Genomic DNA, 21896 nt, shown 5'->3' with positions numbered 1-21896 from the left:
AATCTTTAAAAATCTTGAAAATGTCTAATCTCATAGTTTTTAAGACTACTCATAATAAGCTCGCTATTTTGGGTAACATCACTGTTCAACACTTTTTTACAAGCTTATGAAATCGGTCAGCATTTTACGGCTACCTAAAGAATAAAAAAGAAGCAAAAATAGCAAATTATTGAGCGATAAAAAAAATTGAGCGAAAAAAAAATGTCGAAACCAACAGAAATTGAACTTTTCGGCAAATACGTTTCTTCATTCAGTAAAATTTTTAACAGCAATGGCATTCTTCTGTTTAGCAATTTTACTTCAATAAATCAAAAAACATGAACAAATACATTAAAACCACGAAGTTTTTGAGAAAACGCGTAGTTTAAACGCCATTAATATCAACAGCTTTTAACGGAAGCTGAAAATTAAGCTTCTTTAGGACTTGATGAGACAACAAGAATGTTTGTCATTCATGGGTGATCAGTTAGATATCACAATAAGTCGTTCACCTTGAAAACAACAACAAATGAAGGCAAAATCCAAAAATTAAGTAGAAAAGTGCGTGAAGAAAATTTCGAAGCCATTTAAGCAATAAGTTTTTCTCTGACAACTTTATCCATGATCCACTGAACGTCTTCTCTAAGCCAATGGGAATTGTCAATCTCAGGATTGTGTGATAAGAGGAACCAATAATAAGAAATTATCCAAAAAATTTTCAAAAAATTTTTGAAATCTTTTGGCCATGATAACGTATAACAAATAGTTAGAAGATGAAACTGCTAACCAGATTTAGGTTGGTTGCAGGAGAAGAGAAAGGGGTCCTTTTATTAATGGGGCTGACTTAAGTTTCTAGAAAAACCAATTTTAAAGACTTAACTGTCATTAGCTGTCCACTAAAAGCCTTAGATAGGTTCACTTAATGCTCAGAAAGAAACATGTAAAGCACTTTTAGTAACGAGTCTATGCTGTAGGACTTCAAAGTTAATAAAATATCAAAAAGCAAATCAGAATGTCATTTAAAAATACAAAAACTCAAGTGTCAAAGCCAAAGAAGAATCCAAAAAGATGCCAAAAAGAAGAAGCCAATGAAGACGAATTTTTGTTCATTGTGCTTCATGTGCTTCATTTGACTGTAAATCAGTTTTTTCCCTAACGGAACCTAAATATGAAAGTCGACTAATCTCTAGGTGACCCAAAAAATCAAAAAAGTATGAAAAGTTGTATAAAAAAGAGCTCTTTCATAGAATTCGAATTTCTTTTGTAGTAATTTTGCCTATGAAACCAAAACTGGTCTTTATTATCGCCTTTTTGTGTGTTAGGAACTCAAAAGTGATGCATTTTGTGGCCTGAAATTTAATTTTGAATTAATATTTTAATAAAAAAAGAATTTTAATCTGATGAAAAATTACAATAAAAAAGAACAAAATCATGCCAGAACTTCAATCTTCGATCTCTACTCGAAAAAAAAACGAATTTCAAAATTTTTTTTGTTTTGAATTCTACGCTGGACGAGCTTATTAATGATACCACTCTCATTTCTCTACGATGAAAATATCGATCGGCCACAATTGTCCGAACAAAAAAACACACTTGAGTATATAATTCTTCCCCCCACAAGTGGGGTCAGAACAACTGAAAACTACGCCCAGTAGCCAGCCAAATTTAATTTAAAGAGCTGTTTTACAAGGACGAAAACAAGGTAACGTCAATTTAAAAACCCAAAAACAAACTCAAATGGAAATAGGTTTGAGTTTTGCACGAATACTTCTGATACACCAAAAAAATATAATCCACTTAGTTTTTAAAAAAGTGGTTATTTAAATGAGTTTGTAGTTGATTGTTGCCACAACTGCTTTATGTTTTAGATTCAACAACTTACTAAAAGCAGCCTCGATTTGAAGCTAGGCGTTAGAAAGATCATTTGAGAGAGATGCTTCATTGTTTTTTGTTAAATTATTATTGATTCTGCTTTTTTTGAAAACCTGTTTTGGTATACTTGTTTAAAAAAATAACAAAGAAAACACTTTCTATTCATCGTTCTGGTCCTATTCATTTGCTTTTAAGCAACCAACTAAATAAGTATATTAGTTTGGGGCATACAGATGAAGTATTTTCTACGTTCTTGGGATAAATTTAGCTACTCCTTTCATCAGAAAGTTTTCATTAAAAATTACTCCAAGTAGGTATAGAAGTACAGTGATTAAAATAGAACAGCCCTGAAACGGTGCTGAGACTGGCAAATTTCATCCTACCATCCGTTTCGTACGGCGCTAAAACAATTAATTTTTTTTAAACATTTGCTGTGATCATAATTGTACTCAAAACAAATTTATTTTTATTAAAAAATTGATCTGTTTCATTAAAAATTCATGATATGGGTGTAGTTTTTTTATCTATTAGATAATATAAAATACGAATAAAAAATTACAAACATTGCGAAAACACAAATTTTTGAAGCCATTGAATTCATTAGCTATTACCTGAATTTTAATTATTTTAAACTCCATTTCTATTTAAACTAATTCAGCTGAATTGATACTGAATGAAGAAATAAGTTCAATTGGGCCATATTTGCAAAATTGGGAACTGTGATAACGCGATTTTGCTATGAGACGAGAAAAAGAAACAAAAATACACCACTCACATAATTTTTTATGAAAACGCATATTATCCAACAAATAAAACATCGCTTACATCATAATCTCAGTAAATATGTTTATTTTTAATATACAAAGAATTGTATGGAATCTCTTAATGATGAGAATTAGTTATAAGTTACGAAAAACGGAAAAAGTTGTAAAATCCTTAAAAGTTTTGAAAATGTCTCGTCTCATAATTTTTAAGAGTACTCTTAATAAGCTGGCTACTTTGGGTAATATCACTCTTCAATCCTCTAATTCAAACTTATGGAATCGGTCAGCATTTTACGGCTACCTAAAGAATAAAAGAGAAGCAAAAATAGCAAATTATTGATCGATAAAAAAATTGAGCGAAAAAAGTGTCGAAGCCAATAGAAAATGAACTGTTCGGCATATACGTTTCTTCGTTCAATTTAATTTTTAACAGCAATGGCGTTCTTCTGTTCAGCAATTTTACTTCAATAAATCAACAAACATGAACAAATACATTAAAACCACGAAGCTTTTGAGAAAACCCGTAGTTTAAACGCCATTAATATCAACAGCCTTCAACGGAAGCTGAAAATTAAGCTTCTTTAGGACCTGATGGACAACAAGAATGTTTGTCATTCATGGGTGATCAGTTAGATATCAAAATAAGTCATTCACCTTGAAAACAAGAACAAATGAAGGCAAAATCCAAAAATTAAGTAGAAAAGTGCGTGAAGAAAATTTCGAAGCCATTTAAGCAATAAGTTTTTCTCTGACAACTTTATCCATGATCCACTGAACGTCTTCTCTAAGCCAATGGGAATTGTCAATCTCAGGGTTGTGTGATAAGAGGAACCAATTATAAGAAAATATCCAAAAAATATTCAAAAAATTTTTAAAATCTTTTGGCAATGATAACATATAACAAATAGTTAGAAGATGAAACTGCTAACCAGGATTAAGGTTGGTTGCAGGAGAAGAGAAAGGGCTCCTTATATTAATGAGGCTGACTTACAATTCACGAAAATAAGTTTTTGACTGGTTAATGTTAAAAAAATGTATAGAAAAACCAATTCTAAAGACTTAACTGTCTTTAGCTGTCCACTGAAAGCCTTAGATAGGTTCCCTTAATGCTCAAAACGAAACCTATTGCACTTTTTTCCAACCAGTCTATGCTCTAGGACTTCAAAAAATTAGTAAGATCTGAACAAGGAAATCAGAATGTCAATTAAAATTACAAAAACTCTAGTGTCGAAGCCAATGAAGAACACAAGCGTTTCCTTGAAGACGAATTTTTGATCACTGGGCTTCATTTGACTGTAAATCAGGTTTTTCCCTAATGGAACCTAAATATGAAAGGCGACTAGTCTCTAGATGACCCAAAAAAAAGAAAAAAGCATGAAAAGTTGTATAAAAAAGAGCTCTTTTTATAGAATTCGAATTTTTATAGTAAATTTGCCTATGAGACGAGAACCAGTATTTTTATCGCCTTTCCTCTATTAGGAACTCAAAAGTGATGCATTTTGTGGCGAGAAACTTATTTTGAATTAATATTTTAATAAAAAAGATCTTAATTTGATGAAAAATTACACTAAAAATGAACAAAATCATGCCAAATATCCCGTGTTCACACAAAACTTCAACCATCGATATCTCCAAGAAAAAAAACCAAATTTCAAAATTTGTTTTTGAATTCTACGCTGGACGAGCTTTTCAATGATACCAATCTCATTTCTCTACGATGAATGTATCAATCGGCCAAAATTGTCTGAACAAAAAAAAACACACTTGAGTATATAGTTCCTCCCCCCACAAGTGGGGTCGAAACAAATGAAAACTAGACTCCGTAGCCAACAAAATTTAATTTAAAGAGCTGTTTTACAGTGGTGAAAATAAGGCAACTTCAATTTAAAAACTCAAAAACAAACTCAAAAGGAATTAGGTGCGAGTTTTGCTCGAACACTTCTAATGCAACAAAAAATTATAATCCACTTAGTTTTTGAAAAAAGTGGTTGTTTAAATGAGTTTGCAGTCGAATGTTGCCAAAATTGTTTTATGTTTTAAGTACAACAATTTACTAAAATAGCCTTGATTTGAAGCTAGGCGTTTGAAAGATCATTTGAACAAAATGCTGCTTTAATTTTTGTTAAAATATTATTGATTCTGCTTTTTTTGAATATTTTTTGGTAAATTTTTTTAAAAACTAAAAAAGAAAACAATTTCTATTCATCGGTCTGGGCCTATTCATTTGCTTTTAAGCGACCAACTGTATTAGTATATTAGTTTGGGCATCAAGATGAAGCATTTTCTACGTTCTTGGGAAAACTTTAGCTGTTCTTTTCATCAGAAAGTATTGATTAAGAATTACTCCAAGTACTTTTAGAAATACAGTGATTAAAAATGAGCAGCCCTGAAACAGTGCTGAGACTTGCAAATTGCATCATAGCATCCGTTCCGTACGGCGCTAAAACAATTAATTTTTCATAAACATTTGTTGTTAACATAATTGTACACAAATTTGTTTTTATTGAAAATTGACCTGTTTTTTAAAAATCTCAAGATATGAGTGTTGTTTTTATTATCTATTAGATGATATAAAATACCAACAACAATTTACAAACAATGCGAAAACACAAATTAGTGAAGCCATTGAATTCATTAGCTATTACCTGAATTTTAATTATTTTAAACTCCATTTCTATTTAAACTAATTCAGCTGAATTGATACTGAATGAAGAAATAAGTTCAATTGGGCCATATTTGCAAAATTGGGAACCTTGATAACGCGATTTTGCTATGAGACGAGAAAAAGAAACAAAAATACACCCACTCACATAATTTTTTTATGAAAACGCATATTATCCAACAATTAAAACATCGCTTACATCATAATCTCAGTAAATATGTTTATTTTTAATATACAAAGAATTTTGTGGAATCTCTTAATGATGAGAATTAGTTATAAGTTACGAAAAACGGAAAAAGTTGTAAAATCCTTAAAAATTTTGAAAATGTCTAGTCTCATAATTTTTAAGAGTACTCTTAATAAGCTGGCTACTTTGGGTAATATCACTCTTCAATCCTCTAATTCAAACTTATGGAATCAGTCAGTATTTTATGGCTACCTAAAGAATAGAAGAGAAGCAAAAATGGCAAATTATTGAGCGATAAAAAAAAATTGAGCGAAAAAAATGTCGAAGCAAACAGAAATTGAACTTTTCGGCAAATACGTTTCTTCATTCAGTTAAAATTTTAACAGTAATGGGGTTCTTTTTTTAAACAAGTTACTTCAATAAATCAACAAACATGAACAAATACATTTAAACCACGAAGCTTTTGAGAAAACCCGTAGGTTGAACGCCATTAAATTCAACAGCTTTCAACGGAAGCTGATAAATACGCTAAGTTAGGACCTGATGAGACAACAAGGATGATTGTCATTCATACGTCATCAGTTAGACATCACAAAAAGTCATTGACTACCGAAAAAACAACAACAAATAAAGGCAAAATCCAGAAATTAAGTAGAAAAGTTCGAGAAGAAACTGTCGAAGCAAATTAAACCATAAGTTTTTCTCTAAAAACATTATCCATGATCAACTGTACGTCTTCTCTAAGCCAATGGCAATTTTCAATCCCAGGATAATGTGATAAGATTTCAAGGGGAACCAATAATAAAAAAATATCCAATAAGTACTTAGAAAATTTTTGAAATTTTGTGGCATTGAAGATATATAACAAATAGTTAGAAGTTAAAACTGCTAACCAGGTTAATGTTGTTTGCAGGAGGAGAAAAAAGGTGTCCTTACACTAATGAGACTGACTTACCTTTCACGAAAATAAGTTTAGGATTGGTTAATGTTAAACAAATTTCCAGAAAAACCAATTTTAAAGACTTATCTGTCATTAGCTGTCCATTGAAAGCTTTAGATAGGTTCCCTTAATGCTCAATACGAAACCTATTGCACTTTTAGTCAACGAGTCTATGCTCTAAGACTTCAAAAAATTGGTAAAATCTCAAAAAGGAAATGAGTATGTCATTTAAAATTACAAAAACTCGATTGTCGAAGCCAAAGGTGAACACGATTGTTTCCTTGAAGACGAATTTTTGTTCATTGTGCTTCATGTGCTTCATTTGACTGTAAATCAGTTTTTTCCCTAACGGAACCTAAATATGAAAGTCGACTAGTCTCTAGGTGACCCAAAAAATCAAAAAAGTATGAAAATTGTAAAAAAAGAGCTCTTTTATAGAATTCGAATTTCTTCTATAGTAAATTTGCCTATGAGAAGAGAACTAGTCTTTTTATCGCCTTTCATCTATTAGGAACTCAGAATTGGTGCATTTTGTGGAGTGAAATTCAATTTTGAATTAATATTTTAATAAAAAAGATCCTAATTTGATGAAAAATTACACTAAAAGTGAACAAAATCATGCTAAATACCCCGTATTCACTCAAAACTTCAATCCTCGATATCTCCTCGAAAAAAAAATTTATGAAAAAATTTTTAGTTATGAATTCTACGCTGGACGAGCTTTTTAATGATACCACTCGCGTTTCTCTACGATGAATATATCGATCGGCCACAATTGTCTGAACAAAAAAACACTCTTGAGTATATAATTCCTCCCCCCACAAGTGGGGTCAAAACAACTGAAAACTAGGCCCCGTAGCCAGCGAAATTTAATTTAAAGAGTTGTTTTACAGTGGCGAAAATGAGGCAATTTCAATTTAAAAACTCAAAAGCAAACTCAAAAGGAATTAGGTGCGAGTTTTGCTGGAATATTTCTGATACACCAAAAAATTATAATCCACTTAGTTTTTGAAAAAGTGGTTATTTAAATGAGTTGGTAGTTGAATGTTGCCACATCTGCTTTATGTTTTAGATACAACAACTAACTAAAAGCAGCCTTGATTTGGAGCTAGGCGTTAGAAAGATCATTTGAGAAAAATGCTTCATTGTTTTTTGTTAAATTATTATTGATTCTGCTGTTTTTGAAAACTTGTTTTGGTAGATTTTTTAAAGAAAAATAACAAAAAAAACACTTTCTATTCATCGTTCTGGGCCTATTCATTTGCTTTTAAGCGACCAACTGTATAAGTATATTAGTTTGGGCATCCAGATGAAGCATTTTTTACGTTCTTGTGATAAATTTGGCTACTATTTGTATCAAAAAATTTTGTTTTAAAATTACTCCAAGTAAGTACAGAAGTACAGTGATTAAGTTTGAACAGCTCTGAAACAGTGCTGAGACAGGCAAAAGCATCCTAGCATCCGTTCGGTGAGGCGCTAAAACAAATAGTTTTTCATAAACATTTGCTGTTATTATTATCGTACTGAATATAGTTTCATTTTCATTAAAAAATTGACCTGTTTTATTAAAAAGTCGTGATATGAGTGTAGTTTTTATTATCTATTAAATGTTGTAAAATCTGACAGTGTGGGACAGGAGAAGAAAATTGCATTAATGTTGTGCCGCAACTTTGAAGTTGAAAATTGCGACAGTTGATGCTTTCAAGCAGATTTTCACTTGTTTTGCGGATATAAATGACGATAACTTAAAAAAAAGCAAGTAAACAAATTTTCACTTATGCGACTTCTCAAGAAACAGAACAAAATTGGAAATTAAAAAATTTGCACGCCCTCACCACCCCTGTTAAACAATATATCGCCGAATCATTGCTAAATAATGTTCGACATTATAGTACATTGATTACACGACAGAGTTAATTAAATGATAACAAAAATACAAATATAACATTATTTCAAATTTTGCGCAATTTTTTTGTGACCTTTAACTTTGCTGTGTAGGGGTCAGAAAAAATCCGAAACTGGAATAGACTACTTTGAGGTCTATGAAAAAAACCCCACGCAGAAACACCACGAAAATAAGCCCCCCACACCCCTTATCATTGGTGACTTTTGGGTTATTTTCATTGGTGACTTTTGTATGTCTAAAATTAAATGGGTTTTCCGTGGGCTTTTCATTCCGAAACGGATAAATATGATTTGTTCATGTCGTGTTTTTTTTCAGGAAACGACGGGTGTTTTTGAACTGAATATTTCTACCCATCCCGAAGTGAGATCTTTTGACATTGAAGTCGTCACACAAGTTTCTTACCCGCAATACGACATTCTAGGATCGTCCGATACCGCTCTATTTGTCATTGTGCCAGGTACGTTCAGAACATTCTAGAACATTCTTATAGAACGCAATTAATTCTAGAACATTCCAGAACCAATTAGAATTAACGTAGAACATTTCTACAACTTTCTGAAAGTACCATCAACATATTTCCTCAAAAATTTTTGTTTTTAAACAGAAGTTGTCGGAAACCAAAAAAATTTTTGACCAATAACCAAAAAGCACTCCGCTTTTTTCTTGTGCTTTGTCATTTTATCCTTTATCTAACCTATACAAAAGCTTCTATATATGCTTTTTTCTTTAAAAATAATATTGTCCAATTCACAATTTCTGGCATTTATAAGCCGAACAAATAAACAAACAAACAAACAAACAAACAAACAAACAAACAAACAAACAAACAAACAAACAAACAAACAAACAAACAAACAAACAAACAAACAAACAAACAAACAAACAAACAAACAAACAAACAAACAAACAAACAAACAAACAAACAAACAAACAAACAAACAAACAAACAAACAAACAAACAAACAAACAAACAAACAAACAAACAAACAAACAAACAAACAAACAAACAAACAAACAAACAAACAAACAAACAAACAAACAAACAAACAAACAAACAAACAAACAAACAAACAAACAAACAAACAAACAAACAAACAAACAAACAAACAAACAAACAAACAAACAAACAAACAAACAAACAAACAAACAAACAAACAAACAAACAAACAAACAAACAAACAAACAAACAAACAAACAAACAAACAAACAAACAAACAAACAAACAAACAAACAAACAAACAAACAAACAAACAAACAAACAAACAAACAAACAAACAAACAAACAAACAAACAAACAAACAAACAAACAAACAAACAAACAAACAAACAAACAAACAAACAAACAAACAAACAAACAAACAAACAAACAAACAAACAAACAAACAAACAAACAAACAAACAAACAAACAAACAAACAAACAAACAAACAAACAAACAAACAAACAAACAAACAAACAAACAAACAAACAAACAAACAAACAAACAAACAAACAAACAAACAAACAAACAAACAAACAAACAAACAAACAAACAAACAAACAAACAAACAAACAAACAAACAAACAAACAAACAAACAAACAAACAAACAAACAAACAAACAAACAAACAAACAAACAAACAAACAAACAAACAAACAAACAAACAAACAAACAAACAAACAAACAAACAAACAAACAAACAAACAAACAAACAAACAAACAAATTGTTTTTGATCAAACTCCTCAACTATGGAAAATATTTAACTCTACCCTCTAGTCCAGAGAAAAATTTCAAATATATTCCTGTGCCATCTACAACTTGTGTGTCCAAAATGCCCGTTTGAATGAGCGAACAAAGTTCTTGAAAAATTTTTTTTATCTTTTTTTATTAATGTCTAACCAGGTCATTTTTAGGTTTTGAAATCGCGAAAAATTACACCTGACAAATTTTGAATGTAACAATTGAACACAAATGAAAAGACACTGAAAGATTAAGAACAAAATGCTGTTTCTAGTTTGTGAGTTTTGGTTTTCTGCTTTTAGATCTGCCAGAGATAGTGTCTTATGATCCGTCACTTACGAAGATCAGAGCTTATATCAACATTACTGCTTTCGGAGACAACGCCACTTTCGTTGCTAATGTTAGTTCCTATCTCTAATATCACCCCCCACCCCCTCTTCACCGCCTCTCACCCCCAACAACCCACTCCCCCATCGTTTTGGCATAAATATTTTACATACTTTTCTGAGCATCCATACTATATAAGCATAAATTGAAATAGGCGGTCGCAAACGGTGCGAACATCCGCTAGTTATTTTTATTCTGATTGTCCTATTTTGAAGTTCAGTCTTTTTAATTTTTTCAAAGATAGTTATATCATGATATTAACATTTTTCCTTGCGTTACTATTTATATCGCCATTTAAACTTTTATCTGTCGAGATCTGCTTCAAAAATTAGTTTGTGAATTCATTATAAAAGAATCATTCAAGGTTGACGAGATTTTTTTTTGCTTTAGTTAATATTTTTTCTGAAAAATTAAAAGAAACAAATTCTTCATGAAATGCAATGAAACTCTTCATGAAATGCTTTGTTTGAACTTGTGAGTGTCAGAAATGCTGCGAATTAAGCAATTGATAGAAATGGAATTCGAAAAAGTTTTTCAATGTGATTTATTTCTTTTCTTAAACAAAGATTTTTGAGAAATTATTAAAAAGTCAATTTTATGAGATCAAATATTTTGTGCTCTTTCTCTGAAAGTGATTATTGTCTTCTTTTAATCGAGCGTGTGACAAACAAAGTTACGTAGTTTGAATAGAAAGTTTGGAATTTTTTCAGTTGTCTTTTTTTATCTCTTGTTCTCTGTATTATTTTGTGTTGAAAAGGTCACAGAAATTTTCCATCGGCGGTTAGAGCTGCTGATCTTTCGGCGATCACTCATAGATTTCACGATAATGGATTGTTAATGCATTGTTTTCCAAGATTTTTGATTTTTTTCTTTTCCTTAATTTGCTTTTAAAAGTCATTTACGGATACTTTTTAATTTCGCATCCTTCACTTTGGCTTTTTATTGCGTTTCCTGTATTTAAAATTTTCGATGTAATCAATAATTTTTTTCCACCTGCTTTTGTTTTATGCATACTTCTGCGTTTTGGAGGCGAGTTCTTCGCATTAAGTCTTATTGAAAAGTCACACAAACATCTAAATAAAAGTTTCGGCGTTTGAAATGTTTAATTAGGTTTTTAATTTTTTTTTTCAAATTTGCGTCGTAAATTTGATCATTTTTAATAGCCGCCCTCATCTTCTCAGCCGGCTATTATAGCGCTCCTATTTTTTTTACTTCGTCGAACTTTTTTTCGCTTTACCATTTTGCCGCTTTTTAAGCATTTTGCGTGAAATCTTTTTGACCTTTCAAGGCTAGTTTCTCTCTTCTCTCATTCTGCTAAAAGTGAATTTAAACCTCAGTTGTTCTGCAAAGCAATTCAAAACGAACAGAGTCAGAATAAAAAACTGAAGTCAGAAATAGAAACGGGATAAACAAATAAAGCCCAATTTTAGATGCCCGCTATTTGAACGTTGTTCCTATAAGTCTTAGTTACCATCTCTTATGCTTATTGGTATTGATAGTAGCCCCTGTAGCCTCTCTCTAGGAAACAGTAGCCCCTGTAGCCCCTCTCTTTTTTTCGATATCTTCTATTCTTTCAATACCAATCATGCTTATTGAATCAACGGCGGCTGTTTTCCGGCAATCTGCCGGGTATGTTTTTGATTTTATTCTCAAATGACTTGGGATAATTTTTAGTCTGTTGAAAGTCCACAGAGACTCAAACCAGAGGATAACATAAGAAACATTTAGAAAATATGCAAACCGCCTACAGTTAAAACAGAACAACGGACAAAACAGCTTATAATAATAACGCAATAGTATACTAAGCAGAGTAAAAAGTCACTGATTTTGAAGAGCATACAAAAGTTGAATAAGTTACCTTTTAATGTCAGAGCGACGGGGAAAAGAAACTATTGAAGAGAACTTTAACAGAGTTCTTGCAATGACAGCATGAAAAAATTTCAATAGACAGACAATTCAATTAGGATCATTCGGCTCTTAATTTTATATTTAACGAAAAATTTAATGGGTAACATGAATCAATAACCAGAAGATTTGTATGGTTTTGATTTTTTCAGAAATATAATCCTGATCATTTAGCAGGCATGTAAACTTAAACCTTTCGGTTATAATATTAATGTATATGTTTGAAAAAAATGTTCTGATTTTGCTGCAATTCTCCAACTCATTTCGAACTCCAACGCACTTTCAGAGTTTAGAATTTTCAATCCAATGTCATTATTTCAGATTTTTTCAGAGCATTTCTTTCATGTGTCTCAAAAATTTTCCTCTTCAAAAACTATATATGAATTGAGCTGAATTTCGAAATTTGAACGTTGTTTCAGAAGAAATTTTGCACATCGTTTTAGCTGGAAACTGAAGCCGGATCAGCTGTTTTGAACGTGTCAGTAGACGCCTCCTCCTGTTCGGCTAATTTGTCATTCTGCCCCGTGGAATTCACAGACTTAGAGCCTGAAACAAACTACATCGCAACTGTATCTGTCACATACACGACAGCACCATACAAAAGGACATACCTTGGCGAAGTTGCTTCTACAGGTTAGTTTTGTTTTCATACGGAGCAACTGGCCGAAAATTTAAACTTTTTGATATATCTTTTTGATAATTTGAAACTTGATTTGATAACTTTTTGATAATTTAAAACTTTTTGATATATCTTTTTGATAATTTGAAACTTGATTTGATAACTTTTTGATAATTTAAAACTTTTTGATATATCTTTTTGATAATTTGAAACTTGATTTGATAACTTTTTGATAATTTAAAACTTTTTGATATATCTTTTTGATAATTTGAAACTTGATTTGATAACTTTTTGATAATTTAAAACTTTTTGATATATCTTTTTGATAATTTGAAACTTGATTTGATAACTTTTTGATAATTTAAAACTTTTTGATATATCTTTTTGATAATTTGAAACTTGATTTGATAACTTTTTGATAATTTAAAACTTTTTGATATATCTTTTTGATAATTTGAAACTTGATTTGATAACTTTTTGATAATTTAAAACTTTTTGATATATCTTTTTGATAATTTGAAACTTGATTTGATAACTTTTTGATAATTTAAAACTTTTTGATATATCTTTTTGATAATTTGAAACTTGATTTGATAACTTTTTGATAATTTAAAACTTTTTGATATATCTTTTTGATAATTTGAAACTTGATTTGATAACTTTTTGATAATTTAAAACTTTTTGATATATCAGCTGGCGAGTAAAATTGGTTTTCGCCAACTACAAAGTTAACGTCTTCATTTTGATGAAACATTTTAATTCGTTTCCAGTGAGTTATACATTATGAAAAAGAAAAATATTGGGCATGTATTATGAAATAATTTCAATTAAGCATTGTTCGAAGTTTGGGCAATATCACCTCATTTTCTGGGTACATTGTTCATACTTCTGCCCAATTTAGATGTACTTTGTTCTTCCAGCGGTTTGGAAACATTTGAGTTGAACGTGGTTCTGTACAGATCTGGAGTTAAATTTACAAATTGAGAAAATTTAGCCCAATTTTTTTTGGGATGTTTTTGTAGATTTTGATAAGCTGACTTATAAAGACAGCACAGTGAAGCGATACTTGTTACATTTTGTCTTTTCACGGCGTGTAATATCTCAAACTTCTTGACAGAAAGTGAGATGCAGAATGATATTAAGAAAATTTTATGATATTTTAATAATATTCTAGTTAGTTATTAATCTATAGATCAATGGGTCTTGATAGAAATTACCTGGTTCTTATCGTGAATTTTTAACTAAGAATTTTTTTGAATTATCATGTTCAAGATCTCACCATTAATTTTTTTTCAAGTTTGTTTAAAGTTTTTTTTTCATTGAGTTCTTTTTGTTTAATCTTTCTAAACTAGTCTTTTTTGTTATTAATTGCGTAATAGCGTCTCTTTGGGAAATTGTATGCATATTTTGCTTTTTTTATTGTCATGAAATTAACAAAAATTGTATCAGCATTTTTCATCATTCGTTTTGCCGGCCGAGCGTTTTCATAACCTTTTTAAAACCCTGTTTTCTGTTCATCACGATTTTTTTTATTTCAGCACCCCTGCCTGGCGATTTCAGAAAGACAGCAGTGAATGCGACTTCTTACTCTCTCACAGTGACATTTGAGAACTTGCCATTCGGGGCGGCAGATGGGGAGATTGTCGAGTACACATTAATTATGGCTGAGAGTTCGGGCGCATCCAATTTTGTGGCTGATAACATCGTCAATAGTAAGAACTAAAATCCATATGTCAAATTTTTAACCCCAGAAAGGTATGAGAATGTGTCGGGTAAAAAGGGGCAAAAAGAGGGTGGTCGGGCAAAAAATTTTGGGGTGAAATTTAAGTGACATTTTAAAAAAAAAAACTCTCATTAACCCCTCAATCGCCCTACTACCCCTCCTTTTTAATTCACGACTTGAAAAATTTTCCAAAAATAAAAAAGTGATTCTCCAAAAAATAAGATCAAAGACCATTTTTTATTGGTTTTTATTTCTAGGAAAAGCGCATAAATCCTTATGTTTTATGACCAGTATAATAATTCTGACCGTTTTTCATGCATGGGAATAGAACTTTCTTAGAAAGTTGTTCAAATCTAAGAAATGACCACATTCAATTGGCATTTTCAGGAAATGACCATTTATTTCGAACAGTCTAGGCAAAAACCGTGCCTGAAATATTTTGAAATATTTTTTCCTGTGTGAGTCTCTAAATAAATAAACCACAGAAGAATTGCCGTTAACCAAAACATTACGCTAAAATGGACAACATTTGACAAACAAAAAATGTATTCATATGTAATTTGAACGTTTTTGAAGTAAAGGAAAAACAAAAAATTATATTCATTGCATGTCAAAAAGGGTCATCTTCTTAAAGTAAGATTCAGGTACAATAACTTTGTGCTAAAAATTGACCGCTTTTGGCTGGTCTTGTCAAGTGGGGTTCAAGTGAATTTGGGATTTTTTTAAGTAGCCTTATTCTTATAATGGTCATAGTACGGTGCAGCAGTAAACATAACAAGAACTAAATAGTATATGAACGTAATGCTGATAAATAAATTTGATAGTTTAATAATTTCAGACAAGTTTTTTTTCTGAAAAGTAATAGCAAATTTAAAATTTCAAATAAATGCTACCATTAAACATTTTCAAAGAGCTGGTCTGAAATATTCACAACCAGCCACTTTGCATTATTTTAAAAATAAGTGAGAAAAAAAAACTAATTATGATTCTTGCATCTATTTTAGGTGTTGCATGTTTCAGATAGTGTACATTTCTTCGCAGAGCATGCAATTCAGAACAAGGAAAATCATTTTTTTAAACCAAATTTCACAAATTTTCACCGAATCTCGCAAATTTTCTACTCATTCTTTTGTTTGCGTCAATATCTTGACACTAGTACACTTTTTGCTGAAATAAAATAGCCTCCAATGTCGTTCATGCTAATCGATTCAGAGAAAGAGAAAAGTAACAAAAGTAGATCATGAATATTGAAACGTGCCATCAGATAGAACTGCTTCAACCTGTTGTTATGATTTATATGTTTTTACCTAATATATCATTTATCAGTTAGTTGGCCCTGCTTTAAGTTTCGTTTTTTTGTTTCTGCCTTGTTCAAAAAGCATATTCAGAGGAGGCTTTTTTAACATGCTGATGTTTTCAAACCTACATTTCATTCCATAAGTACATTTTCTCGAGTATATTTATATACCCGGAAAACTGCAGTTTTACGCATCTATTTTACGCACATGTATTAAAATCAGCAAAGTACGTGAGCCCGATAATGTGCGATACGCTCAATTTTTTGGTCTGTAGGTCGCTAGTTTTCGCATTTTACAGTATGTGAAAGTTAGGGAAAATCTTAATTGACCCTATTCTTTTGATTTCGGCGCGGCACTGATCTAGTCCTTTGATTTTGGGGGAGTAGTCGCCAATTTTCGTAGTGCTATTGTCGCTAGAGTTCGCTGCCGGAATAGGTTTCAAGGGAACGGCAATTTGGTTGGAAAACCAACAAAATAAAGACAGAAGGAAATAACGTGATATAATTTCCAATAGTTTAAAATGATTCTTCTAAAATCTATCAAACCCTTCTTACTTCATAGTTGTTTGGTGATCCTTCGCATCTAACTCCTCTCTAATCCCTCCCACCTCATGAACTTAGTTGACTATAAGTGGAACTAGTTTAATAAGAGGCTCTACTTGTTATTGGCTAGTGAAAAAAAGCCTAAAAGAACAGAAGAGAATGTGAGAACGGGCTATAAGAAGTGTCCAACAAGTTCGAGAGCCTAAGAAAATTTGGTGTAATGGTTAAAACACCACGCTTGCAAGTAAGAGAGGCTGGTTCGAATCCAGTTGTGGGGAATTTTCATAGTTGTTGCCCCTGTGTAGACCCCGGCACCCCCTCCAACCCCACTATAACTGAAAAAAATTGAATTGAAATTGCGAATAACTAGTTTTTAACAAAACTCTTTTCAGGTTCTTATGGAAAAATTTACACATTTGGTGAGAAAGATCTTACAAAGAACATAACCTCTAGCTCTGTTTAATCATAAATTTCTGTCTATATTATTCTTTATTTTTAAGATCATTCTCTTTTCAGAAAGTTAGTATAATAGGCTCTGGTTTGTTTATTCAATCCTTTCACAAGCAAAACATTGCAAATGCGGGAACTATCGAATACTCGATAGATACTGATCAGACACAATTGTTCTTTTTAAAGGGTTACTATCTCTGGTCTTTAGAAATGTAGATTATACCCACCTTTTTAATCTCAAGGGTTTAATAAAACCCAGTGTTACTAGAGCAGAAAAACGCATTTTTTTGTTCAAACATTGTCATGAAACGAAAAATTTTGTTCACTAAGATGGGGTACATTTTTTTTCGAGACCAAAAAAATACAAAAAACGATGATTTAGATTTGAGCTGTTTTCGTTAATAATCTAATTTTCGTTAATCTAATTCATCGTTTTTTGTATATTTTTGGTCTCGAAAAAAAATGTACAGGGGGTGAACAAAATTTAGTGAACAAAATTTTTGGTTGTAAATACTATAAAACACTTTTGGATGTAAATTATGCAAAATGAGCTTTTAAAAAATAGTATACAATTTCAGAAAAATTCTGGGCAGACTATGTCGGCGACCGGAACCCGTTCCAAGTTGCACCAATCCTGCCCTACCCGATGACCTTCAACGAAAACAGCTCAAATAAGTCATGGTCAGTTGACATTGGGGTGGACATCTGTGACGTCACAGCTCAGAATACGGCGTGTAATGGGCCTCTATTCCCATTGAAGGATTATAAATTGTGGATTGCGGGGTTGACTTCAAGTGGGCATGCGATTCTGAGTGTGGAAATATCGGATGGATTGACAACTATTGGAGGTGGGTTCCAATGACGGGTTTTGAAGTTTCCTCAAAGGAAACTAAGCGTTTTTTAATAGCTGCGAAGCTGTAAGCTGAGCGGTGCTATATTGCGGTGCTCTTGGTTTTTACGACTCGAAGAAGAGTACTGAGATTCTACAGTTTTTTTTTAGCTAGAGCAAGTTTGTTCATGACTTGAATTTTGAGTTCTTTCTTTTCGAACATTTATCTCCGTTTTTTTTGTTGGCTTCTGTTTTCGAACACAAGACTTTAACAATAGCTTAGTTTCAAATGTAAATAAATTAGGAACTGCGGGTAATATTCAAGTTGAAAAGGTCATTGGATCTTTTCAACAATTGCCCCTTTGGTACCTAGTAGAGAATTGCCACCCCTTTTGTGCTATACTTTACCACAATATTAGTTGGCCTACAGTTTAGATAGCCGAATATCAGTTTAAGCGCAATTGCGGACCGCTGTTCATGGCCATGCCTCTCACGCGCTGTGGGATGTAATCCGGAAATCGCGGGTCGGTTATCGCGGCGAAGCCGCGAAGCGCGCCCACCGACCCGCCAGTCGGAAATTCTTTTCGCTTTGTATTCCAATTCGGCTAGTTGCCCTAGCATGGCGCATTTTATTCTATCCAGTTTACAGTATGAGCATACAAGGAAAGTTATTAGTCGTTTCTGATTGGTTAATAAATTGCTCGCTTAAATTCTATTCAAGAATAGGCCCCCCTTTTGCAAAAGGGGGGGGGGCAATTGTTGAAAAGATCCAGGTCATTTTGAGAAGTTTTGATCTCATAACAGTCCCTCCACACCTACACCCCCTATATACTCCCCAGCACCTATCCACCCCATGAGTACACCCCACCCCCCACAACTACCTCACCCCTAACAATTGATATCGTTATCTAACTTACTTCGGGAGAAGTGAGCGTCACAATTGTGACTGTTTTTCCAAGATTTTTAAGATTCAAGATTTTTAAGATTCAAGATTTTCAACTCCTTTTTTTAATTACTAGCGCATCTATCTTTCAAAACAGCCTAAATGTGTTTTTTTTTGTAAATTGCGATACAGCTTCATAACTTTTAACTTCAAATTACGTTGTGATGTTTAGACGGAATTGCTGAGCCAGATATAGTTGACAAGAGTCTGACAGCATTTGAAGCCCAGTTTGATCCAGTTTTGCCACCAGAGGCTTCTTATGACATCGTGGTTAGTTTTCAACCAACAGAGAAACTAAACTTGCAGTATCTTTTTGACATAAATACTAGAATGACGATAATACTTCAAATTCGTGGTATGTTTTCAATCAGTCATATTGCAACGATGCTTAATTACTCTCTTTATTGTTTGTAGCAATTATTGTAAACGCGTTGGTTTTTTATGCAACTTTTCGTTCGACCGTTTTTGAGCTTTTCTTTTAAAACATTCTTTGAGTTCTAAAATGACTTTTTCACGCTTTCGTTCCTTATTTTTGAGTGATCTTTATTGCTCGCACTCCGAAGTAAAGCTTGTTAAAAGAAAGTTGATATATGGTGTGGTCAACTATTTTTGCGTCCATAAGGAAAATTTTTCTAGGCGACGCCCCCTGAGTTAAATTGCCTCCCCTGTCGTTCGAGAGCAAATTTTCCGACCTTGGTTGGTTTATGTTTATCATTGTAGAAATACTATAGCAGTCACAATAATTGTATGACAACACATATCTCATTTCTTCTTCTTCGCCACTCTTTTCTTGGTAAGTTAATTTTCTGTTACCATTTTAGTTGACATGTTTTGAGTTTTTCGTATTCAATCGCATAGCCAATTTTTGAAAGCTGAGCTTAAGAAGAACTTAATTTTTGAAAATATTTGAAACTCTCATCATTTTAACCTCTGTGTGACAATTTTACAAAACTATTATTCATGATTTCTGAACGAAAATTTAAAGGGTGGTGGGTGGGTGGATTGTTCTGAAGTTCTGAAAGTGTTTTCAATCAGTTACATTGATATTGCGGTTAAAAACACCGCGGGGGGGGGGGTGTTGAATAACTCCATGAAAGATAGGACAAGATATCTATGCGGGTTTTCCCATTGTAGCCCCGAAGCTTAGTGGTCAACTAAAGATCAACTAAAGCCCCCCAAACATGCTAACTATACCATAACGAGGGTTATAATTTTATTGGGGACTATAATGGGAAAAACCCATCTATACAAAAGCGTTATTTGTAGTTGTTGTTGTGTTGCCAAACTTTAGCCAAATTTTATTGAAAACATAAGAACTCTTATACAAAATGATAGTTTCATTTTACGCTTTTTTTGTTTTGTTGGAGATGAAGTCACTGACTTGCTATGGTATTTTTGTTGTTAATGTTTTTTTTCAGACTGACATTTTACAGCAGCAGTTAATTTTCACAGTTATACAATGTCTCTTAGCTATACAAAAAAGAAACAATGTTTTTGCGTGGGAAATTTTGCTGGAAACAATTTTTTTACTTTCACACTTGCTCTTTTTTCCAGAAAGGAATACAATAGTACACAGACTCATTACACTTGCACAATTTTAGGCCAATTTGTTCTCTTTTAAAAATTTTTTATTTCACGTGTTGGAACAATACCTTTTTCCCGGAGCATCCATTAAAAATGACTGCTGTTTTTTTTACATGCAAAAATAAATCTGGAAATGAAAAATCAGTAGTCAGTGCTGCAGAAAAAACTTTTGAATCTTTAAATATTAAGAATAAGCTCCAACTTATTTTGGATCTTTAAATATTAAGAATAAGCAAAAGATTTTTGCCCTTAAACAGGTTTCTTTGTTTGTGATGTAGCCTTTTGTTCGGACAGATTCACATAAATTTCCATGTGCAACTGAGCATTGACCTCGAATTTCAAAAAATGGAGACTTTTTAAAACTTGTTGAAACTAGCCAATTATGGTTTTTCATCAATCAGTCAATGAGATTTATTTAATTCTTAACTTTCTGGCTTAAGTTTTTAGTTAGGCACTTTTTTAAGGCAATTTACTGTCCAGTCACGTAAAAAAAATTGTTATTTTAGGCAAGAAGAGGAACACGTGATATAACAGCCGACGAACAAAACGCATTTGAAAATTATCTGTTGTTTCCAAAAGAATGCAGATAACACATAACTTAAAAATAACACTTCGAGCTATGTTTGCATTTTCCTAATTTTAGCGTCAATGAACATTTTCGGTGTCAAAATTTATCAATGGTTAATACTGTACAATCAGTTTGAACTTAATGTACCAAAATCTAAGAAAAATTTTGTTGTAAAAAAATGATAGTTCGGACAAGTGTTTGCCATTTGAAGCTCTGAAGAGATGTCAGGACAACTTACACAATGGTTTTATACCCAACGCCATTATACCCAATGCTATTATGCCCAATGACATTATAACTAATGTCATTATTATACCCAATGACAATATACTCAATGCCGTTTTACCCAATGCCGTTATACCCAACGACATTATAATGCCATTATACCTAACTCACTTCGATATTTTCGTTCAACAATCCCAATACAAATTAGCGTTCGCTATTACACGTTTTTTAAAACATACTCAAGGGGATATTTCAATCCCATGTTCGGTTGTGATAGTTTCATATCATACGTGTTAACATTTTTAATGGCTCTGCCTCAAAGGTCCGTGGGTCTTGATGTGAAAACATTACAACCGATATTGGTATTTAATTATGTGCTTGAATATGTTCCTACGTGTAATGACGACTGGTAATTTGTATTCGGTTTATTGAACAAGAAAATTAATATGCTATGGGTATAATGGCATTGGCTAAATTGACAGGTATCGTTTGAGGAGAACTCTTATTTAAAACTTTAACACATTATTACTATTTACTTTTGATAAAGGAAAAGAGTTTGCCAAGTATAACTTCAGACTTTAGCGAAAAATGGAATATGCGTTTAAACTGCACATATTTGATAACGAAGGTGCCTTTTGGTTATAATGAAACAGTACTGAATCAGCAATTTACTCTTTGAACATAATAAATCAGTACTGATATACTATAACAATCACTGCCAAATTCTCTTGGGGTTCAAACAAAATTGATTCTTTGGGTTCAAAGATTTTTTTAGAGTCTATCTTGAACTTTT

General features: G+C 32.1%; 1 protein-coding gene across 10 annotated transcripts in view; it reads left to right on the top strand.

The window, feature by feature from the left end:
- LOC142351842 (uncharacterized) overlaps positions 1-21896 on the top strand; it is a 213226-nt gene that overhangs the window by 100788 nt on the left and 90542 nt on the right. For 9 of the 10 annotated variants that reach the window (XR_012760972.1, XM_075404059.1, XM_075404063.1 and 6 more), the window contains 7 exons: positions 8626-8767; positions 10333-10430; positions 12766-12955; positions 14480-14653; positions 16897-16923; positions 17533-17802; positions 18899-18996. Coding sequence is in view for 9 of the 10 variants with exons in the window: in XM_075404059.1 (XP_075260174.1) it covers positions 8626-8767; positions 10333-10430; positions 12766-12955; positions 14480-14653; positions 16897-16923; positions 17533-17802; positions 18899-18996 (999 nt within the window). In the remaining variant the exon portion in view is untranslated. The remainder of the gene's footprint in view (positions 1-8625; positions 8768-10332; positions 10431-12765; positions 12956-14479; positions 14654-16896; positions 16924-17532; positions 17803-18898; positions 18997-21896) is intronic. The other variant, XM_075404061.1, reaches the window with a different exon arrangement.

This window comes from Convolutriloba macropyga, chromosome 13 (assembly GCF_964194025.1).
Source record: "Convolutriloba macropyga chromosome 13, txConMacr16.3, whole genome shotgun sequence".
NCBI lineage: Eukaryota > Metazoa > Xenacoelomorpha > Acoela > Convolutidae > Convolutriloba > Convolutriloba macropyga.
This window is presented reverse-complemented; position numbering and strand designations above follow the sequence as displayed.